The sequence below is a fragment of the Ananas comosus genome, linkage group 2 (assembly GCF_001540865.1).
Source record: "Ananas comosus cultivar F153 linkage group 2, ASM154086v1, whole genome shotgun sequence".
NCBI lineage: Eukaryota > Viridiplantae > Streptophyta > Magnoliopsida > Poales > Bromeliaceae > Ananas > Ananas comosus.
Genome location: NC_033622.1, coordinates 12267788 through 12290345, shown reverse-complemented (window position 1 = coordinate 12290345; position 22558 = coordinate 12267788). Strand labels below are relative to the sequence as shown.

At 37.2% G+C, this 22558-nt stretch overlaps 3 protein-coding genes across 4 annotated transcripts; 1 reads left to right on the top strand and 2 right to left on the bottom strand.

The window, feature by feature from the left end:
- LOC109704947 (THO complex subunit 5A-like) lies at positions 861-5593 on the top strand. Of its 2 annotated transcripts, XM_020225715.1 has the most exons (9): positions 861-1095; positions 1204-1494; positions 2089-2425; positions 2548-2885; positions 3259-3515; positions 3840-4446; positions 4524-4637; positions 4743-5041; positions 5152-5593. In XM_020225715.1, the coding sequence occupies exons 1-8, from the start codon at positions 883-885 to the stop codon at positions 4998-5000; spliced, it is 2415 nt and encodes an 804-aa protein (XP_020081304.1). In that variant the 5' UTR covers positions 861-882; the 3' UTR covers positions 5001-5041; positions 5152-5593. The 2 variants fall into 2 exon arrangements, with proteins under 2 accessions (XP_020081304.1, XP_020081299.1); XM_020225710.1 differs by having other exon boundaries at positions 4743-5582.
- On the bottom strand, positions 6068-9702 carry LOC109705590 (NF-kappa-B-activating protein-like). The gene is made up of 2 exons (XM_020226337.1): positions 8186-9702; positions 6068-6453 (listed from the first exon to the last, which is right to left on the bottom strand). The coding sequence occupies exon 1, from the start codon at positions 9690-9692 to the stop codon at positions 8226-8228; it is 1467 nt and encodes a 488-aa protein (XP_020081926.1). The 5' UTR covers positions 9693-9702; the 3' UTR covers positions 6068-6453; positions 8186-8225.
- Positions 17021-18013, bottom strand: LOC109706705 (transcription factor HEC2-like). Its single transcript, XM_020227668.1, has one exon. It carries the CDS (start codon positions 17804-17806, stop codon positions 17150-17152), a length of 657 nt encoding a protein of 218 aa, XP_020083257.1. The 5' UTR covers positions 17807-18013; the 3' UTR covers positions 17021-17149.

Genomic DNA, 22558 nt, shown 5'->3' with positions numbered 1-22558 from the left:
AGCTTGGATCTTAAAATTTGATCGATTGGATTGTTAAATCTAAATAGTTTATAGTTTAGATAAATTTTATAATTTTTTTATCATTTGATAAATTTCTCTATGTGGTAAGAAAAAGTTTTTTTTTTTTTGGATTGTAGTTGTCTTGTAAAATAACATTTTTTTTTTTTTCTATGGGACATGAAAAATAATAATGTAAAAAATTTATTATACTTACATGCAGTACAGAATTTTTAATTGTTACCTGCTCAAGTAATGATTGTAGCAAAGAAGAATTTTCTCACGCGATACATATATCTCCCCATTGTTCATTAGTTGAAAAGTATGTATTATAGAAATTTAAACAATATATATATTTTTAATTATTTTAATTTTCTATCGATCATATCTTGTACAGTAAATTAAGATTTGTTTATTGGTATCCAAGATACCAATTCAAGCTCTAACAAAAAAAAATAGAAGTTATTCTAAAATCCTGTAAACCTATTAAAGAGTTAGGTTAGAGGGATAATCAACCATAAAATGTTTGATTGAGAAATAATTGAAAGAATGTCGGTGAGATTTAATACAAGGTTTCACAAAAACAAATATAATTAAAAAATAAAAAATTCTAAAATTAAATATTATAGCCGGGTTGCTAAGTCAACCTGGAGCGAGAGGTTATAGATTCGATTTAATATGTTTCCGTGGATGGGTGTATGCGCACTCTCAAAAACTTCCCCCAAAAAAAGATAAAAAGGCCCAGCCTAGTTTTCAAAAAGCTTGTTGAGGCCTTTGGTCGGCCCATTAGCGGCCCAATGGAAAAGGCCGACGAGTCCATAAAATATGAGAATTTATAAGCCGCCGCCGCGTGGGCTTCGGCGGACGCCGCCAAATTGATCGCGAATGGCGAGCGAGGCGATGGAGGTCGAGGCTCCGACGACGACGACGACGACGACGACGGGGCTTGGTACGCCGCATGATCTCCTCAAGGACACGCGCATGGCGATGGAGGAGATCGTCGCTCGCATGCTCTTCATCAAGAGGGAGGGGCGCCCCAAATCCGAGCTCCGTGAGCTCATCACCCAGATGTCCCTCCTTTTCGTCACCCTTCGCCAGGTTAGGGATGTGGCTTAGGATTAGGGTTAGGGTTTTATACTCCCGTGAACTGAGGAAGCTTTCTATAACCCTAGGGTTCTTCTTCTTCTTCTTCTTCTTCTTCTTTAGGTGAATCGGGACATACTGTTGGAGGAGGACCGCGTGAGGGCGGAGACGGAGAGCGCGAAAGCGCCCGTGGACTTCGCGACGCTCCAGCTCCACAACCTCATGTACGAGAAGAACCACTACTTGAAGGCGATTAAGGCGTGTAATGATTTCAAAACGAAGTACCCGGACATCGATCTCGTCCCCGAAGAGGAGTTTTTTGGTAGCGCGCCCGACGAGATCAAAGGGAAGGTGCTTGCGAGTGACGCCGCGCACGATCTGATGCTGAAAAGGCTCAATTTTGAGCTCCTTCAGGTATGCTTTGCCTCTTGTACGCTTCTTGGTGCGCTCATGGTGGTGACGGTGGTTGTTTTAGGGGAAAGGTGTGGGTGGGAATGTTCGATTTTTATTTACCTTTGTTGTATGAGTGGTTCGACTCTTTGATGGAATTGATTCCTTTCAATGTTTGTGGAGCTTCTGTGGTTATTGCTCTCTCTCTCTGGAACTAGTGTAGTATTGGACTATTTAGCTTCTGAACTATTTTGTGAGTAGTACAAAGCGTTGGAAAGCGTTTTCATCACAACCTTAAGGTTTATAATTTTTGAGTTAAGAGGATTTTACAATGGGAATTATTTTCTTGAGCAACTGAAAAAAAAAAAAAATCTCATAGCGTGAACTCTATTATGCAATGATGCAGTACTATATTTCTTCTTAGGACGGATGTATATTTTGTGAGATACAGCGTTTGCAGAGTGAAAAATTTCGTTACCTCGGTCATAGACTACTCTTTGTTGTAATGACATCATTGTTACTGAGATTATTAACCTCTTCTTCGTTGTATGTTATTATGCCTGTGTTTACTTGTATTAATGATCTAATAGCGCACTTTTGTGTCGTCTTTTTATTCAGCGAAAGGAGCTCTGCAAGCTTCATGAGAAATTGGAACAACGGAAAAGTAGGCTTCTTGTAACAATAGCAAATCGGAAAAAATTTCTATCAAGTCTCCCATCACATCTGAAGTCTCTGAAGAAAGCATCTTTGCCAGTGCAACAGCAATTAGGGATTTTGCATACCAAGAAACTAAAGCAGCACCATGCTGCAGAGTACCTTCCGCCGCCTCTTTATATTTCATATTCGCAGCTATTATCCCAGAAAGAAGCATTTGGAGAGAGGATTGAACTAGAAATCGTTGGAAGTACTAAGGAGGCTCAAACATTTGCACAGCAGCAAGCTAATAAGGAAAATGGTAGTTGCTGATTCGTATGGACTGACTTTTATTTGTGGTGATAATTTTAGATTTGGCATATGGTATTTTTGTATAGATGTAGCTCATTATCAACATTTGAGTTGCTATAATTGTAATTACAGGTTTATCGTCAAACAATGATAACGACAAGTTGGATGATGATGCACCTGATGAGGAGGAAGATGCCCAGAGAAGAAGAAAGAGGCCAAAGAAGAAGCCGGTCAAGGAAGCTTCCGAACAAGCAGGAGTTCACCAAATTCATCCACTCAAAATCAATCTTCATATATATGATGATGATGACACTGAAGCCAAACCTGTTAAACTAACCACTCTGAGATTTGAGTACTTGGTAAAGCTAAATGTTGTATGCGTTGGACTCGAAGATGCAGAGGAAGGATCTGACAGCAATATCTTATGCAACTTATTTCCTGATGATACTGGCCTGGAGCTTCCTCATCAGGTATTCTTTTAGCCCTAGTACTATATCCAATTCACTGCAGATGTAGAAGTTGGAAAATTGAGAGCTGATTATATGATTCATTGATGGAGTTAGCTCGTAACCATGACATTTGCCCTCCGAGTATTTTTCTGCATACTTCTGTTCATATTGTTACTCCCAGTTTGTCAGGCAATTGTTATTGAATATCTTCTGGTAAATTACCTGGAGCTCTAACTTGCACAATTCAGATGAAAGTAGCTAGATGCATACCTCCAGATGCACCCAAAATACTTGATTTTGGGAGGGCATTCTGATTTTTGTGTTTTTAGCTGTTTAATAGAGGGGTTTTCTTTTCCTGTAATTTTAGAGTAACAACTTTTGGTAAATCATGCAGACTGCTAAGCTGCATGCTGGGGATTCTCTGGACTTTGGTGGAAAGACTTCACGGCCATACAAATGGGCACAACATCTAGCTGGGATTGACTTCTTGCCTGAGTTACCTCCTCTACATACGGTTAATGGGAGTTCTAACAGTGAGACATTTCAATCTGCTGAAATTTCTTCAGGGCTTTATCTATACCGTCACCAGAATCGTGTTCAGACCATTTTGCAGAGGATCCGTTCCAGGAAAAGGGCACAGATGGCTCTCGTGTGAGTCACTGCACTACAAAAGTTTTGTTAGTTCTGGGAATGTTGAGAGCACCATAAGAATAGCACCAGCTTGGATAATTAGAACAATGTATTCGTGGCTGATATTTTGATCCCATATGCTCTTTCTAGGATGTACTTTTCGCAGGGAAATTAAGCAATTATCATGAAAAGTTTTCTCGATGCAAGTTTCTTTTTCTGTTTGGTTGTGAATGGTTTCCTTTTTGAAACATTGCATGCTTCTTTCTCCTTGATTTTGTGTTCTCTATTCTGGTTGATCAGGAATTTCTTATTTTGAAGATTGGGATCTCTTATTTGAATTTTCAGGGTGCAGCTTGATTCCTTGATAAAGCTCAAGTGGCCACCACTAGCATATGAGAATACTCCATGGGCCTTGCACACCCCTTTGTGTACTTTGAACGGCTGGTCACCAGCAGGAGCCTTTCCAAACTCTTCTTCTCTTGCTGCTGCTGCTGCTGCTGCTGCTGCTGCTGCAACTGGCGTAGCTACAGTTTCTGTTGACCATGATCTCGACAAAAGATCTGTGACATCTTTGGAAGAAGTAGAGAGTACAAGAGAAGATGGAGAACTTCCATTAGCATTACCTGTTGCAAGCAAATCAGATGATTCTTTAATCACTCTCTCTAATGGGGCATCTAATCTTATTGAGCATTCGCGAAGCTTATCTTTGATTTCAAAGAGCATTACCCATCCAAAGAAGATCTTCTCTCGAAGCTTCAGTATGAGTGAGGACAATCCAGAAATTATGCTGGATAGTGAGAGTGAAACAGAGGAGCAAACATGCACCGAGTTAGATACCGAAGATGCGAGCTGCATTGTTGAGAAACCTTGGAAAGAACAAGGTTCGAAAGAATTTAGCCTGATTTTAAGTAAAATATTTGGAAGTGGGCAGGCTATGAAGTTAGAAGCCAAGGTAAAATAAGTTTTCTTTTACTCTTTTGCTGATTTCGTTATTTTTTGGCCCCTAAGCTACAATTCTAAACTTTGCAGGTTAAAATTAGCATCGAGTATCCTATCAGACCTCCGCTTTTCAAATTGAGCTTGCTTATTGAAGAGTCACAAAGTCTGAAATGGTACAATGTACTTCGTGCCATGGAAGCAGAGGTTTGTGGTTATCGAATAAAACTTTTGTACTTAAGAGTTAAACACCTCAAATGTCCTAGGAGAGCTGAAACTGGATAATGCATTAACCAGAATATCGATTTACAGGTCAATCTTCATATTCTTGAGGTTCTACCTGAGGATTATGAAAATTATATCCTTGCTCACCAAGTGCGTTGCTTGGCAATGCTGTATGATTTCCATTTTGATGAGTGCCGTGAGAAGCGAAAGAGCACTTCAGTTATTGATGTTGGACTCTGCAAACCAGTTGGTGGAACCATACTTACTAGAGCTGTTAGGGGAAGGGATAGGAGGAGGATGATTTCTTGGAAGGTTGAGGACTGCACTCCAGGTTTTCCCTGCTAGAGGTTTGGATGGGGAGTTCTGCTTCGGTGGTTGGAAAACTGGTATTTCACATATTTTTTGAATTGATGCGCACCTCCTTATTTAAGAAATCCTTTGTGTTACCTTCTTGGACCATTCTATGACTATGCTTTGATGTAGTATCTGTTTCTAAGTACATGGAAGGGCTTACATCAGTACAGTTGTATCTTAGCCGGTCTAATTACATGGAAGGGTCTTCTTTACTGGCTATCCATAAAAGTGGGGTTCCAGCATTTGCTAGGGATGAAGTGTGAATATAATTGAAGCTCTTATGATGCTTTATAAGAAATGCGAGTTCAGATTAGAAGCAGCAAATGTCCCACCTCAAAAGTAGAAGATTCTGGTGTTATCCTTTATTGAACTTCATGCAATTTGCTATCAATTTTTAGGGCTTATCATTTTTTTTAAAAAAATTTTGAGGATAGAGGGTTACTTAAGATCACAGAATGTAGCTCACCGTGTGGCGTGTGCTATAGTTGCATAAAGCAGGTGCAGCGTCTTTAACAGTATTCCAAGATAGATACAGCTGGCATTTTTACTGCCCTTAGATATTCTTAATGTTAACCTTTCGGATACATGATATAAAGATTCTGTCAAGAATACCATGTGTTTTTGCTAAGCTATCATTGCCTACGCCAAACGCTGCAGAGATGGTAATATCAATCCTTGTGCCCAACCCCTTGTGCTCAGAAACGTTAGCTAGGAATAAACTTGAATGACCTTAACAGCAATCAGTGAATACTCCAGATGCTAAACAAACTTTTCATTTGAAACTTTTCATCCGGCACAATCAGATATCATGCTAAAATAAGTTTTAATTAGGAAAAAAAAGCTAATAGGTTGAGAAAAGAATTTTCCCTTTCTAAAAACTAGTAAATAGAGTTCAATAGTAGAGAAGAAATAGCTGTCAACAAACACTAAGCCTGAGGAAGGACTATTCCATTATCAGCAACACCAAACATTGCCGTAGTTCAGCGGTGCACACTGCTTTGCGCTGAAGGATATAAAATCCCAGGATTAGATTTGAAAACAATTACATCAAACAGATATGAACCATGCAATCCATTACCGACCCCTGCATTGTTCTGATTGTTGAATCTTTACACTTCGTTTGAAACAATTCACGGTTTGATCACGCAGCAGCCTGTAAGCGACAGACAAATCTGGGTGCGATGCAATACCCACTACAAACACCATAGTTTAGTGCTCGAGCAATTTGACAGCAGAGACGCAGAGAAAATGACAGTAAAATTCTTCAAAATATTATGCATAGTAAATGGTCGAATACATAACAATTATCTCGAGCACCATAGCAGTAAAACCATTACGGGAGTTTCGCAAAATACATAGCACATAATACAACTCCAGATAATATGGGAGAGAGAATTCTGGATCAGAATGTTGCAAAAGCTGAATTAGAGAATCCAGAAATGAGCTGCAGTAGGAAAGAACAGAGTGTAAATCATAGTAATAAAATGAAAAAGCACAAGAAAAATCTTTTTCTAGATCTGTCGCCTATTTTAAAAGAACTGAATCATTAATTAAGTCAAAATACAAGCAAGGGTTGCACTACCTTTTGCAGTTAACTATCTTGGAATATGAACATAAGAAAGAATAAGGTTGCGCAACCAGTAAAGTTGACAAATTCAAATAAAACATTAATGTGATCATGTGAGTTGCAATACGTTGTCCAAATACTTGTACTGGCTGGCATGAATTAGCAATTTTGTTCTATTATTTGACAATTACTCTGAAACTGCTCATTCAGTAAGTTTCTGATATATAGCTCTCAGAGGAAAAAGAAGACATCTGGATGCACGGTATATGGTCGTGAATCACATTTATCTGATACATAGCTCTCAGAGGAAAATAAAGACAACTGGATGCACGGTATATGGTCGTGAATCACATTTAAGGGGGAAAAGGGTAACAACAAAGTGGGAAAGCAAGCGGAGGGGGGGTGGGTGGGTGGTTGGGAAGGGGAATACAGGGGGCAAGGAATTAAGTTGATCATCGGAATATCTTAGAATGGCACTTGTTCATTTTCGCTGTATTAAACTTCTGAGAAAGAGCATATAGCATGATTCAGTCCTAACAGGAAAACAGTCATAAAAGAACATTTTGCTAGTTACAATCACTAAATAGAAAAATCTGGAACACCAGCAAAAAACTATAAGCAAATGCTAATTATTGCATTTTGCTATTTGGTCGTTGTGTTGATACAACTAATTAAGAAATTTTTATGTTTAAATGAGAGCTGAGTGCTTCTGAATTTTAACTCCTTTTAACTCCCAGAGGCATGTTTTCATCATTTCTGGGGAGTACGATGAATGTCACAGCAGCCCTATTAACCTCAATGGTAACAAAAGTTTCTAACATTTTGCAATGAAAGTTCCTGAGGCCATTTCTCCCAGCATTCAAATCTGACAGCATCCAACTTTAAACTTTTGAGCAACTAAAAAGATAAACCTTGAATTCACATGTAAAAATTGATATACTTAATGCAATAACAATAGGGAATCTCCAACTTGTTGATTGAGAACTTTTTAGCTGATTGATCATTAGGATTCTACTTACATAATTTTAAACATTTTTATGGTTCTAGTACTTTTTTGCTTATAGTTCTACACTACTTATATTTGATGACTTTCATTTTTCAACATGTGCATTACAACCTGTGGAGCTGATTAAATTTTTTGTTCAATCCATGTCATATTCTCAAAAAATTAAAAGAGAATCTTGCTCATCACAAAGTCAATTACGGCTACTAGCAATAAGAGCAGTAAATTCCTATCACCAAAAGTTATTACTCGATAACCAATGTCGGCGATGGTTCGATGTTGTGTTTCATGTTTTCACCATTCATCACACTCTGTTCAAGTAGCAAACTCAAGATTCAGTAACATTATTTCCAAATGTAAATCAATTTAGAGAATCATTATACCATTATTTCCAAATGTAATTATGATTGATGTTATAGCAGTAACATTCTTATGATTGTAAATCACAACTATACCGTAATCTGTAGTTCTACATTATGACGGCAGCAGAGCATAATTATACCATGAAATACTCAAATGTAAGACTTACAGATACACGCCAAAACAAATAAACTGGTAGCCAGGAATGACACCGTAAATGCTAAAGCCACACAATAATCAACATACCTAAAGAACCTCGATGGACAAGATTGCTAGCACAGATGATTCAACCATCTGCAGCATCAGAAGCCTTCAGAGCAAACGGATCATGGGAAGGGCCCATGTCCTGGCCAATATGCCGCTGCACCAGGCGCTGCAGGTCGGCCATAACCTTGTGTTCTCTCTTTGACTTCTCTTCATAATTGAACATAGCCAAAGCCCGCTTATCCTCCGCGCTGTAAACCTGGTTTTCTTTCCTGATACGAATGGCATTCATCCTCTGATGCCTGCTGCCACTCATCACATATCCCAAGCCCTCAAACTTCTGGATCTCTTCCGCAGAGAGACCGACCTCTCCTCTTCTTGGAATTCGCTTCCCTTGCTGCACATACTGAGCAATGGCATCACCTTCTCCGGGCCTAAGTGCACCACCATAGCTAATGTGGCCCTCCGCACGTGGGAGGGGAACGGGCCCTACGAGAGGCTCATTTTCCAGAACAGGTTTCTTCTGGGCTTCGATCAGTTCCTTGAACATAAGCGCTTCCGGATCGATCTCGGGTTTCTTCGAATCAACCTTAGCAGGAATTGGATCAGAGTCTGAAGAGCTCTCCGATTTCGACTGTTTGCTCTTTTTGCTCCTTGTTGAGGTCGTCTTCTTCTTGGGTCTAGGGCTAGAATCGGACTCCTCACTCTCACCTGTGCTTGAACTAGCCCTACTCTTCTTGCGACTACTAGTGCTTCTTTTCGATTTCCTCCGCCTGCTACTCCCCGATCTCCTGCTCCTCCTCTTACGCCGCTTATTATCCTCATCATCGCTCAAAGAATCATCCAAACTCTCCGATTCTGAGCCCGAATCCTCATCAGAGCGCCTCTCGCTTGCGTCCTCGCTCGAATCCGAGTACCTCCTCTTCCGCCGGCTCCGCCCTCTTCCACTTCTCCTTCCCCGTCTCCTCCTCGAATCTTCCGATTCCGAATCAGATACGCTGCGCTCCGATTCATCTGATCCAGAGCTCGCACTCCGTTCCTTGGCCCCCTTCTTCTCTACCTTCTTCTCCTCCTCTTCCTCCTCCTCCACAGGCGAATCCGACGCACCATCGGGCTCATCGAACAGCTCGGATTGCTCCCTCTCGCTCCGGGGAGGGCTCGGGGTCGCCGTCCATATGCAATTCTTAAGCTTCTTCCTCAGCTTCTGGCGCTTGAGGCGCCGATACTCGAAGTAGCTCAAACCTTTGAGCTCCTCATCGTCCTCCTCAGAGTCGTCGTCGTCGCGGGAGCCATAGGGTTTGCCGTTCCGAGAAGGGCGATCGTGGTAGGGGGACCATCGACGGCGGCGATCCTGATAGGGGCTACGGGAGCGCCGCCGCGGCGGTGGGGTCTCCGATCTAGGGTTCCGGCGAGGCCCGCGGCGGCGATCGTCGTCGTCCGCGTCGGGGAGCGGGGAGGGGAAGGGGGAGGGGGATACCCTAGATCGCTCGGGTATCTCCACGGTAGAAGCGAGCCTCGATTCGGGCCTCCGCGTTTCTCCCCTACCCATCTCGTGGATGATGAACAATGGTCGAGTCAAACTATTATTGCCTATATACACACACACACGGGCTATCACAGAACCGACATGGGCCCATAAAAAAAGGCCCAAATAAAATGTATTATTGGCCCTAATAGTTGGGCGGGCCCAATTGTTGAGAAGAATTTCATGCGTATATTGTGGCGGATTACATTTAATAATATGTAAATAGGAAAGCGATATTAACATAAGTTATTTTTTTACTATGTGCATATCAGATTATTTTAGTGGCGGAATTCGACATTTCTAGTTTCTAGTTCTTAATATCAGAATTAGCTCTCTTAATAATAAATTAATATAACTCATATAAATATGTAAAGCGGACATCTTCGGGTAAAAGCTCTACCCGTGGCAAGGCCCAGATTCTGCACATAAGAGTTTCAAATTGTGGCCCAAATTTGGCCCATGGAAACGAAGCCCCACCGATGGATCCACCAAAAATCTAAATATCGTTGCCATGGGGCCATAGTTTAGAAATTTATATATCTTTATAAATGCTCATAAAATGTGTTATCTAAAAGCACCAACTTTGATTGTTTAGAAACTTGAAAAAATATGAAAGTTTTTAAAGTTTTTCATGCCCAGTTCTACAAAATGCTAGAAAAAAACCGTCACTAATGATCATCGTGCAAGATATGATACTTTAGCGGTCCTCGCTAAAATTTCAAAAAATTGGAGCAAAGAAGTTTTTAAACCCTTTTTAAATTTATAGCATCAAGAAAAGTGCATTTGGCAAACGCATTTTCAAACTTATTAGTTTAGACGCAGTTTAAAGTTGTATACTAGTATCCAAACTCATCTACTCGCTAGGTAATATGATGCATTTGCACTCGAGTAATATTATTCATATATCCAATTTCGGAGTGTATGATTGATGTACACCGTCACTATAAATAAAACGATCATAAATTTGTGAAAATAACGTATAACCAAATATATATACATATATGTTCCCATCTACGTGGTCGCGCCACGTGTTGGGACGGTGCTGTGTATCGATGAGACCAAATCTAGTTTATGTATTCGTTCGCACATGATGTCCGGATCTAAGGATAAAAAAGAAAAATAAAAAGAATTGGTCAAAGACGACAGGGATCACGTGGACCCCACTCCACATGATGCGTCGACAACAGTGTTCTTGTATCACCAGCCCTGCCTTCGCTATACGCCATTCATGCTCCCATGCGCGCGCGCACACACACCATGCAATTCCCCACAAGAGAGAGAGAAGAGAGAGAGAGAGAGAGAGAGAGAGAGAGGAGAAATTTTATGTAATACTAAACTATTGTTATTCTAAAAAAGCTTAAGTTAGTAGAGAAATGATATTTTGAACTCAAGATTTTATACTTTGATACCGCCGTATTAAGTCATAGGAATAATCGTTTAACTTTGAAAGCTTTTGTTATCAAAGAATAATATTTTTAATTTTATATATTTTGATAACTCTGATATCAATTGATAGAATACGAAAGAACTGGCTAGAAAAAAATTAGAGCACATCTGGAAACCCTTTTGATATAATAGAGCAGTGAAAAATTAAATTTTGTGTGTAGAAATTTGACGAGATTGATCGAAAAAATAAGCACAAAAACGACAAAATAATTGAGAAACAAACAAGACAAAAAAAAATTAGGTTGTTCGGTTAATAATGTCTCGACCTACTTCACGAACAAGACCTCGTCAATGCCTTATTCTACTGACCAGTGGCACAACAAGTATAAGGAGTAAATATAGATGGAAGAATCTCTCTCTCAATGCTCTTTTTCTCTCTCAATAAAGAATTTACAATCAAGCTCTAGATCTTACAATAGGAATTACAAGGTTTTAAACCACACAACTCCAAAATAAAAAGAAAACGATAACCATCATTGTCTATCCAGATCTTCTTGTTTACTTCTAGTCATCAATTTCTGCTTAAAAGCCCTCAATTAACCAGTTGTTTCTCATCCATTTCTAATCTTAAAGCACAAGATTAGATCAATTTAGAGTCGAATCCAACTTGATTTGTCTACCACGGTCAACGTGTCTTGTTCTGAAACGCGAGTTGTTGGTTGGTTCCTGAATATGTTCATGTTCTGCGAGTAAGAGGTTCTGGAATATGACTTTACAAACAAGCTTTCAACACCCTTGGATTTTACAGACCCTCCTCTTAGGTTTCGGAACTTGATCTATGTTCCAAAACATGACTTCTTAGGTTCCAGAATATGGTATCCTGCAAGAACCTTCATCCTCGATGCTTGATCATAGAATCGACTCAGAACGTGATTTCGATAAGCTCAACACTATTTATTAAAAATTATAAATTTTAAATACTATTTTTTTTTAAAAAAAATCAAGCAATAATACTTTATTTACAGTTGAGTTTTCTTTGACTATTTTAGATCTAAATAATATAATATATATTTTTCTTGCATAGAATCAGTCATCTTTAGATATTATAAATTATATATATATTATCAAATTGGATTTTAATATTAAGAGATTATTATTGAATGCAGGGCCTGACATATATTAAGAGATTATTATATGAGCAAGGCTGCTGTGCTCTCAGGAGCACGGAGGTCTCCGTGCTCCTGAGCCGTTTTCCGTGATAGAATTTTTAAATCGACGATCAGCTCCGTTAGACTTGATCTAGCGTATTTGAAGTTTCTAAAAAATAATTTTTGTGATTTTTCAATATCATTTACCTAGCAATCGAAAGGATTTAAAAGCAATAATGTTTAACGGCTGAAAATAAAAATCCTATAAAAAGTGATGATATAGCATTAAAATTTTCGATCAGAAATATTGATCTTGTTATAGATAGTATAAAGAATTTTATATCAAAATTTTATCTGATTTGAATACTTCTACACCATTAAACTTGAAAACGGCAGATGNACACACTCGTGCAGATAATAATTTAGAGAGAGAAACACAGAGAGACAGAGAGAGAGAGAGAGCAACGGTCAACAACCCAAATAGTGGTCTAGTAACCGGCCCATGTGATCGAACCAATCGAGATCCCAACACCCCACATAATAGAGTGGACTTGTCAAAACCAAATTTGGGCTCACGACCCAATTAGCTCGGTTCATTGCATCGAACCTAACATTCCGCAAGAAGATCCCCACCAATGATAGAGATAGCAACTGTAGCACAAAGGTATGTGGTGGGGTTGAGAAATAAAGAGTTAGAGAGAGATGGGCATGGAGATAGATATATAGATTAGGTTGGTTGGGGAGTGTAGGGACGCATTGCACAATTTTTGCTGTGTATACATTCTTTGGTTCCTCTGTCCCTTCGGCTAGGGGGGATGTATAGGCATATTCAATGAAATCCTAAGGCAAATTCTAGGGCTGTGTTTATTCAGGAGAATTTACTCAGGTCAATGGTTGTTGCGATAGCGATGCGCTGCTGCGACGCTTGTATGGAAAATTGTACGTACGATCATGTAATCGTATTTCCTATTGTCGACTCGTGTAGGTCAATCCAGCTTTCGTGTGCTTGTAATACACGGAGATAGGATACGACAATCTCAACTACTAGTGGGTGGGAGATGATATTCGCGAACCAAGTTTTGATATTACCAGACCAACTTTTCAATATCTAACTCTTTAAAAAATAATCAATATATACTTTAGAAGCAGAGAAATATATCAATATAATATTGACGTACTCTGTTCCTATCAAATTTGAAGATGTGAATATTAGCCTTCTTGTTGTGTTTCGAAGATTTCCTGAACAAGTTTTTTTAACTGAGTCCAACACAGGTGAAAGCTGCACCAACACAATAAAGATTGAAGGTACATACATTCAATGTCAACTCGTTCTTGTTAGTTCGTGAATGCGGTGACCATCTTGGTGTCTACTACTTCATTAGGAGTTTTTTGTTTTTACGTTTGTTACTGCGCTCTTCACCTGGGTCAAACTCCTAATAAATTGGACAAGTTTGGTAAATGGAATATCTATTAGAACTAGTTATGTGAAAGGTAACTGAACGAGTGGTCCTCCCTGTAGGAGTCTAAGTTGGTGAGTGTCCATTTATAACAATTAGGAGAAGATTTGGTGGACCACCAGTTCCTTTGCACATGGTTCCTGGCTCCATTGATGGCGTCACATGAGTGTCTGAATGGGTCGCAGAGTGAGGATATGTTATTTTTTTCTCTCTTTATTTTGTTTTATCGAAGGTATAATGTTTTTTCTATGTGTCATACGTCTCACTTTGTATTATTACTTATGTTTTGGTATCGAGTTGATTATATATGTAGATTTTGATGAATGAAATATGGAGAACTTGTGATTTCAATTATTAATGATGTTAAGTGCACATAATTGAGCTATACATATGCATCACAAGTGTATGCTTGTGTATGTGTGCATATGAAATACGCATGCACCCCAGATTAAAAACTTAATTTTAACAACATAACGACACTTAGCAAGAGAATAAAATTATATTTACCAAAGACAATATTATAAATCCGGATGCATTTGTATATAAGCAACTAACAATTAAAATTAAGTCTAGTAGGAATTTTAGAAGTTTCTCTAAGCGTATATACATATCGAATTTAAGTAACATATACATATATACCAACTAAATTTTACGCAGCTCATAAGAACATAATGCGATACATTGTTAATCAACCAATATGATCAACGTCTCATTTTGTTTACGCGCATGTTTTCCCACGGATTATTTATTCGAGCAATTTTCCGTGCATGTACCGGTAGGATCATCTTTACGATCGAGGCCGAGCAAGGACGACGAGTTGAAAAGCACATCGACGTACGATTACCACGGAAGGATGGACTCACTCGCCTTAAAAGCCATCTCCTAGCTCCGATCCCTCAACAACCAAAACTCTAATTGTAACTCGCTAGCTCCAAGTAAATAGGTAAATAGTACTGGACACTTTACAGAAATAAAGATTGAGTAGATCTAGTATATGATGTTATTATTATTATTTTTAAAATTAAGTTGTACTTGGTCTAGAGGATAGAGTAAATAGGAAATCTAATGGAACTCGAAAAAGAAAAAACCAATGTAAAGCTATGGATTGGTTGGACATTTTACTTTAGGTGATCCCTCTAATATTTTTCTCCTTGTTATTCTAATTTATAGTACTTTAGATACTGAGTTATACAACTATCAGAGAGTGAAAAACAAATATAGTGTGTCCGTCATAAGGTATGTTTCAATGCAAGCGTAAATATCTTGTTTAATATATTTATTTTATTTGCTTAAAAAACTTGTAGTGTTCAATAGATCAGGAGTACAATTGAACGTCTAGAAGTACAAAATATATTGATCCTTTGAATCATTTTCCAAGAATAAGATAAATTAATATTTGGGTAAAGTATCTTATATATCCTACTGAGTGTCATGAGGGCTTAGGCCTTTCAAAAAATTTTAAGAGAAGTTTGCTTATTTACCCCATGTTAATTACTATTCAAAATCTTCAAATTTATTACGAAACTGTCAAAATATACTTCTAAAATTCAATCCCATTAGTAAACACTAGAAAAAATTGAGCTATTAGAAGAAATTTTTTAAAATCAAAAAGAATATTTTGATCCTCCAAGATAAGTAAGATATTTTTAAAATTTTGAAAAATATATTAAATATAATCCCAAAAATTAAAATGACTGACTGATATAAAAAGAGTCCGCTATTATACTTTTATGAGTATAAACTATTTTGTACTCATAAATTTTCGGCTATTAGATCCACCCCTTTGGCTATTTCTACCCGTTAGATTATACTATTCAACCAGCCACCCACTCACGCTAGGGGACTATTATCATCCTAACCGTGTATCTCTTCATTTAAAGGCTAAATACTTATTAGTACAATAAAGTCAATACTCATAAATAGTAGCCCTAGCCGTATAAAATATAAAATATACTATATATTTTTCCAACCAAGTCAAGAGAATTCATGGAACTTGCCTAAACGACGGCTGGTATAAAAAATAAGTTTTAGTGGTATGGATCTTCATCAGTGCAATTATTGTATCATACATAGGGGTCAAATATTTTTTTTTAGATAATAACGTACAAAATTTATCTGAATTATAAATCATTTTGAATTGACTATCCAGCCTTTTAAAATTTAAATTTTACTATCAAACCTTTTAATTTATTTGATTAGAGTCTGTCAATGATACTTTGACTTCAAAATTGAAATATGTTTTTTTATTTTTACAGGTGTTGTTTATCTTCACGGATTTAATTAATATATTTCATCCAATTTTTCCAACAACAAATTTATTAAAATAAATTATTAACTTAAATTTTAAAGTCAAACTATTATTGACTAACTGAAATCAAATAAATTGAAAGGTTGAATAGTAATATCAAGATTTTCAAAAGGTTGGGTGATTAATTCAAACTAGTGTATAGTTCAGATAACTTACATACATTTTTAACTTTTTTTTTTTATTTTCAGGAATATATGTATGAACTTTAAAATCTATTTATGAGGATAAAATGTATGTATCTTAGCATTAACTCTGAATACCTCTATTCTTTAGTTTCAAAAAGTGCATTTTTAGTAGAAATCTCTCTCAAATCGGTACTTCACGTGAAGCTCCCATCGATGTAAAAGATAAGCATATATCCGAATCCCCTGTATACATATAGCAAATAAATTATAGAAATACTAGGTCTATAATTAAATATGGGCTGTTATCTTTACAATTTCTTATATGTCCAATAATCTTCTGGATTTAGCCAACTATTTTTGGCTTTTATTAAAAAAAAATGATAAGATCTATAATAAAAAGATAACTTTTGAATTAATTAATAGAATGTAGGCTTACTATCCAGAGTAGATCGTAGATTTAACACAACTGTAAGCAATCTGAAGGATCTGTATCAATGTATTTATGTGTTACTACTGTGAGCAAAAATAATTTGATGTGAAAGGTTTTTGCAAGAACAAATAAAATGTACTATATACGTTTTCCACTCATAATAAATTATAAATATTTGGCCCATTAATGGTACAATCACAATCGCAAGGGTGAAAATACTATTTTACAAAATTCCCTTAACTTGTTTGCAACGCATTCCTCCCACTCGCTCCCAAATTTAATTTCGTACGAGTAATTATTAAGTCGTACTAGTTGACTAGTCAGCTTCGTACACAGTCAAAATTGCATGCAGAGGTAGTGCTTTTCCATGGTTCGATCGATCATCTAAATTGATTGACACCCATTTTATTTTTAATTTCAAAATTTAGTAAGAGAGCCTTATGCATGCAGTTATAATTTTTTTCCGCTAATCATAAAGAAGAGATTTATAATCAGCACAAGCTCAATTTACACATGATAGCAACTAATCAACATGAAGTACACGAACTCATCAGTTCAAAAACCCTTCTTAACGCGTCGAAGTACAAACTTTTTAATTCTACTATACTAGATGCTTCATAATTCAACTCAGCACGAACGGTTAGTACTAACAAATCCCTGGTCCAACACCCACTGAGGGTAACAACTCCCGTCGACGGAGAAGGCGACGGGTGCCGAAGATGCCGCCGCCGACAACGCCCGGGCGGTCCCCCCGCTCTGCGCCGCCACGGCCGCGGCCCGCTCCATGGACTGCACCTGGGTCTTCAAGAACTTGACGTAGTGTATCGCCTCGTCGAGCATCGAGGCGGTGTCCATCTTGGTGCCGCCGGGGACGAGCCGCTGCAGTATCCGAATCCGCTCGCTTATCCTCTCCCTCCGCAGCCTCGCGGCCACGCTCTGCGGGTCCTTGGATATCCTCACGTTGCGCCGCTTCGGCGGCTTGACCGACTCCGGGTCGATGTGGATCGGCTGCATCGCCGCGATGCGGAATATCATCTCCCGCATCGCGGCCGCCGACGACATGGGCTGGGTCGCAAACTGCTCCTGCGCAGCACCACAGCGGAAGGGTGGAGGAGCAGTTTGGGGACCGCATAGATTAACTGGTGGGGGAGAGTGGGGAAGTGGAGTTGCGGGGAGCTCAGGGAAGTCGCGTATGGGTTGATCACAGAGGGAAGTCACTTTCTCCATCATGTCCATGAACTCCATTTGGGCCTCAGGGGAGGAATTAAAGAAGTCTACGTCCATTGAAGCCAACTGAGCCGCGAGGGATGGGGATGGGAAGGGATGGTGTAGCAGGAGATTCGCAGAGAAAATTCAGTAAACGAAAATAGCTCAATTGGGTAGAGCGTTATCTTGCTCTATCTCTATCTAACTCTGTCGTCGTCGCAGACAACCATACTAATCAGCGGGTGGGCTATTTATAAGATGGACGGTACAATATTTTATCGCAATGAATGCATCATTTTTATTATTATTATATATATATTACTTTTTCCTCCGCCACTGCATCTTCTCTACAAATTTTTGAATCTTAAAATATTAAATTTTGTAGCCATAGATTATGCAGATTCATAATTTACCTGGGCAACTTCAAACTATATATGCAGTTGTTTTCGAATTGCATCGCCGACATATATTTTACTAATTAATCGGACATATTTAAGGAGATGATAATAGGATTTTAAGAGCAGAGACCACGCATACAAACTATTTGATGATTTAATTAAGCCTAATGTTCCGGTCGGTATAGTATGTAGTAATTAGTGCGTTTCACTTGTAAACTGCAACAGCAATTTGTATGTTTGTTCGAAAATTTTAAAACAGTATACCAACGGACATGTCCATGAAATTGTAAGCAATACTGTTTAGAATCAAATCGATCTCTATCATTAAATTATAAATCATAAAAATAAATAGTGCTTATTTAGCATCCAATTAAATTTTGTTGTCAATTTTCAGTTAGGAAAGAGTTAGCACATTTCGTATTTTTGACCCTCATCTACGCGTTGCTGACCTATATATGTACACACTTAATCACGTGCACTAATAAGAATGTTAAGCATGTACAATTATACTATGTCCGTAGCGTATAATTAACAACAACCTTTTTTTTTTTTCCCCTCAAAAACAACACTACTTGGAATTATTCGCTCAAAGCCATGTGATACATACTTGTCATCATAAGTACTGTTACCCTCCTACTTAGGTTTTGCAATTTATATCATCACATATAAATGATAGAATTAGGCTACTATATTGTTAATATTACTAAACGTTTGGTGCTATTAGATTTTCGGCTCTTAAATGGATGGATGTGCTGTTAGGATGATAGTGGTCCCTTAAGCTTGAGTGGATGGTTGGTTGAATAGTATATATGATCTAACGGATAAAAATGATCAAAGAAGTAGATCTAACGGCAGAAAACTCGATAGCACTAAGCGCTTGGTACTATCGTTGGTATAGTAACTGAACTCTAAATGATATATGTAAATGGAACTAATTAAATTTATGCTCCTTGATCAAATAAAAAATTTAATATAATATTGTTGGCTATTTATTATTAAGGCTAAAACAGGTTCAACTTTTTGCCATGTGGCAATAGACTCAGAAGACTAATAAGTTGAGTTGAGTGAGCCTAATAAGTTGAGTGGGACTGCGGTCTACAAGAGATCTAATGGCAAGAGGCTCAACAATAGATTCAATGTCCAAATGCGTTAAGTCAGGTCGAAACCCGCGAGCACTGTGGTTAAGCCTTAAGTGCGATGGGTACGCTCTTCCTATCAGCACATGCTGTGCGGCGTACGCTCTTTCTATCAGCACGTGCTTTTGAGATAGTTAGTTAGCAGTTATGATCCACAAATGGTATCAAGCCAGTGGCGTGGATTCGATTTTCATATACTGTATTAACGGTGCATGTGTTTGGGAGGAGGGGAATTGTTCTCTATTTATTATTTGGTTAAAATAAGTTGAATGAGACTGTGATCCACAAGAGACCTAACGATAAGAAGCCTAACAATAGATCCAACATTTTAGTAGTTGATCGATTCAGGATTGAAAACTCGCGAAGCAAGCCATTAGGCGAGAGTAGCTTCTTTCTATCAACACGTGATGTTAGATAGTTGCCTTAGCACTACAGATCCCAATTATCTCATTTAATATATATATATTATAATATATATAATTATATATATATAAATATATATATATATAGTAATCTATATATAGTAGTCTTATATGCTATTAGGAGCACGCGAGCCCCGTGCTCCTTAGCCGTTTCGATGATGGAGTTTTTTCGATCGAGATCGGCTCCGTTAGACTTGATCTAGCCAATTGATAGTATCTAAAATGAAATTTTGTGATTTTTCAATATATATATAGTATTATATAATGCTAGGCTGGTATACTATCGGTAGCATGGAGGCTTCCGCTTACTACAAAGTTGTTTTCAATGATGTAGTTTCCAAATCGACGATCGGTTCCATTAGACTTGATCTACACTATTAAAAGTATTGGAAACTAAATGTTCGATAATAATGTTTTTTTTTTTTGTTTTTATTGATTATTTTTTTAAATTTTATTTACAATTTATTATTTTCTTTCGACATTATTTACCTGTCAAACGAGTAGTTTCAAATGCAATGGCTGAAAATAAAAATTTTATTAAAATAATGAAAAGACTTGAATTTAAGATCAGAGACACTGATCTTACTCTAAATCTGTAAAGAATTTTCTATAAAAATCATCAGTTTGGATCTGTTTTGCGACCGTTAAATTCTACAAATGATTATAACATCAACGTTAAATCGTCAATTTTGAGACCATTGAATCACGGCCAAATGATATCGAAAAATTATGAAATTTAATTTCAATACTTTTATTTTTTTAAAAAAAATACTATAGATTAAGTCTACGGAGCCGATCATTGATCTTCGGAGCGATCATGAAAACAACTTGTAGATTGGGGCCTCTGCGTCTACCGATAGTATAGTAGCCGGACCCTATATATATATATATATATATATATATATATATATATATATATATATATATATATATATATAAGAGTTGAGCTGGAATACTCTCGGTAGCAAACCGGCTTCGTTGTCACCCATTTGTTTTCAATAATGGAGCCTTCAAATCGACGATCGGCACCGTTGAATATGATTTAAACCAGTTAAAGTATCTAGAAATCAAATTTCATGCTTTTTCGATATTATTCTCTTGTCCATCAAGTGAGCGCAAAAATAAACGGTTGAAAATGAATATCCTCTAAAAAGTGATGATAGAAATTTTATAATCAAGATCGAGAGTACAGATCTTGTTCTAAATAGTTTAAAGAATTTTCTAACAAAAATTCAATTGATTTGGATAGTTTTACACCGTTAAACGTGAAAATACATCATATCTACCATTAAAATTATAAATTTTGCAACCCTTTGATCATTAGGTCAATAATATCGAAAAGATTTGAAATTTGGTTTCTAAATACTTCAAGTGGTATAGATCATATTCAACGATGTCGATCGTCAATTCGAAGGCTCCATCATCAAAAACAAATGGATGACAACGGAGCCCGTTTGCTAGTGATAGCATTCTGGCTCAACTCATATATATATATATATATATATATATATATNATATATATATATATATATATATATATATATAGCTAGGCTCCTATACTTTTGATAGTACGGAAGCCTCCGTACTTGTAAGTTGTTTTTAATAATGGGACATCTGATTCGGCGATCGGTTCCGTTAGATATGATCTACGCTATTAGAACTACCGAGAAATCAAATTTCATAAATTTTTTACTTCGTTTGTCTTGTAAACGAGTAGCCTCAAAATGAACGGCTGAAAATAAAAATCTCATAAAAAATAATGATAAAAGACTCAAATTTCAAATCGGAAGTATTGGTCTTGCTATTGATGTTAAGTAGAATTTTCTATTAAATTTTCATCTAATTTAGATACTTCTACACCGTTGAACTTAAAAGCGTGCCACATCGGCCGTTAAAATAGTCATTTTTGAGATCTTTTGATCGCTTGGTAAATGATGTAAAAAAGTTATAAAATTTGATTTCTAAATAGTTTCAATAGGATAGATTATATTTAACGGAGCCGATCGTCGAATCGGATTTTCTATCATCGAAAATAACTTATAAGCACGGAGGTCTCCGTACTTTCGAAAGTACAGAAAACTTATCCTATATATATATATATATATATATATATATATATATATATTTCGGACGTGGAGGTACAGAATTTATATTACTATATCGTCACCGCCCCGTATCACATGACGCGGTCAGGGCTCGGAGGACGAATGTCTCCTGGGCCTCTCAGTACGCTCTTTAATGGTGCGGTCCCGCGTATAACGGAATCCAACGGTGAGAAGCCACTCAGATGTGCACGTGTCAGAGATCGGTAAGAGAAGTACTATCGTCCTTCCGTTTACTCGTTCTCAGTTGTATGTAGAACATCCCAGTAAACTTTATCCCGTTGTAAAATTGATTCTCTAGTCCCTTTTTTTTTTTTTTTAACGTGATTTACACTTCTTTCGCTTATTACTCATTTGATTTTTATTAACATTTTTTGATCATCCTGTAATAATTGTAGTAAACGTCCGTGAGAGATGAAGGTGTTAAAACGTTACTTTAGCCAGCTGAAAAATCATATACATTTTTCGTGGGTATTTGATACTAACAGAATCCGTAAAATTTTTAATAAAAAGAGCTAAAGCAAACTATTACAAATTAGATAGAGTTTAAATCAAATAAAAATTTAGGGGGTTGTATACATATTAATCTTATTTTTAAACAAGTGCATGTAACAAAAATTATTAAATTTTATTAGGCTCCTTTTATATGATTTCTTTAATTTATTTTAATTTTATATTTTAAATTAATTAATACGTTTGTGAGTGTAATGGGGCGTACCACCAAAAAAGAGACTTGCAAGAGTAATTGCTTTTTTGTGGTGCCATGTGGGCT

Bases quoted from the DNA above. Each gene is read 5' to 3' on its own strand.
- LOC109706705 (XM_020227668.1), bottom strand. From the start codon at position 17,806: ATGGACGTAGACTTCTTTAATTCCTCCCCTGAGGCCCAAATGGAGTTC.
- LOC109705590 (XM_020226337.1), bottom strand. From the start codon at position 9,692: ATGGGTAGGGGAGAAACGCGGAGGCCCGAATCGAGGCTCGCTTCTACC.
- LOC109704947 (XM_020225715.1), top strand. From the start codon at position 883: ATGGCGAGCGAGGCGATGGAGGTCGAGGCTCCGACGACGACGACGACG. The intron at 2,426-2,547 runs GTAGTTGCTGAT...TTGTAATTACAG, and splicing joins GCAAGCTAATAAGGAAAATG to GTTTATCGTCAAACAATGAT. The intron at 3,516-3,839 runs GTGAGTCACTGC...TTGAATTTTCAG, and splicing joins AGGGCACAGATGGCTCTCGT to GGTGCAGCTTGATTCCTTGA.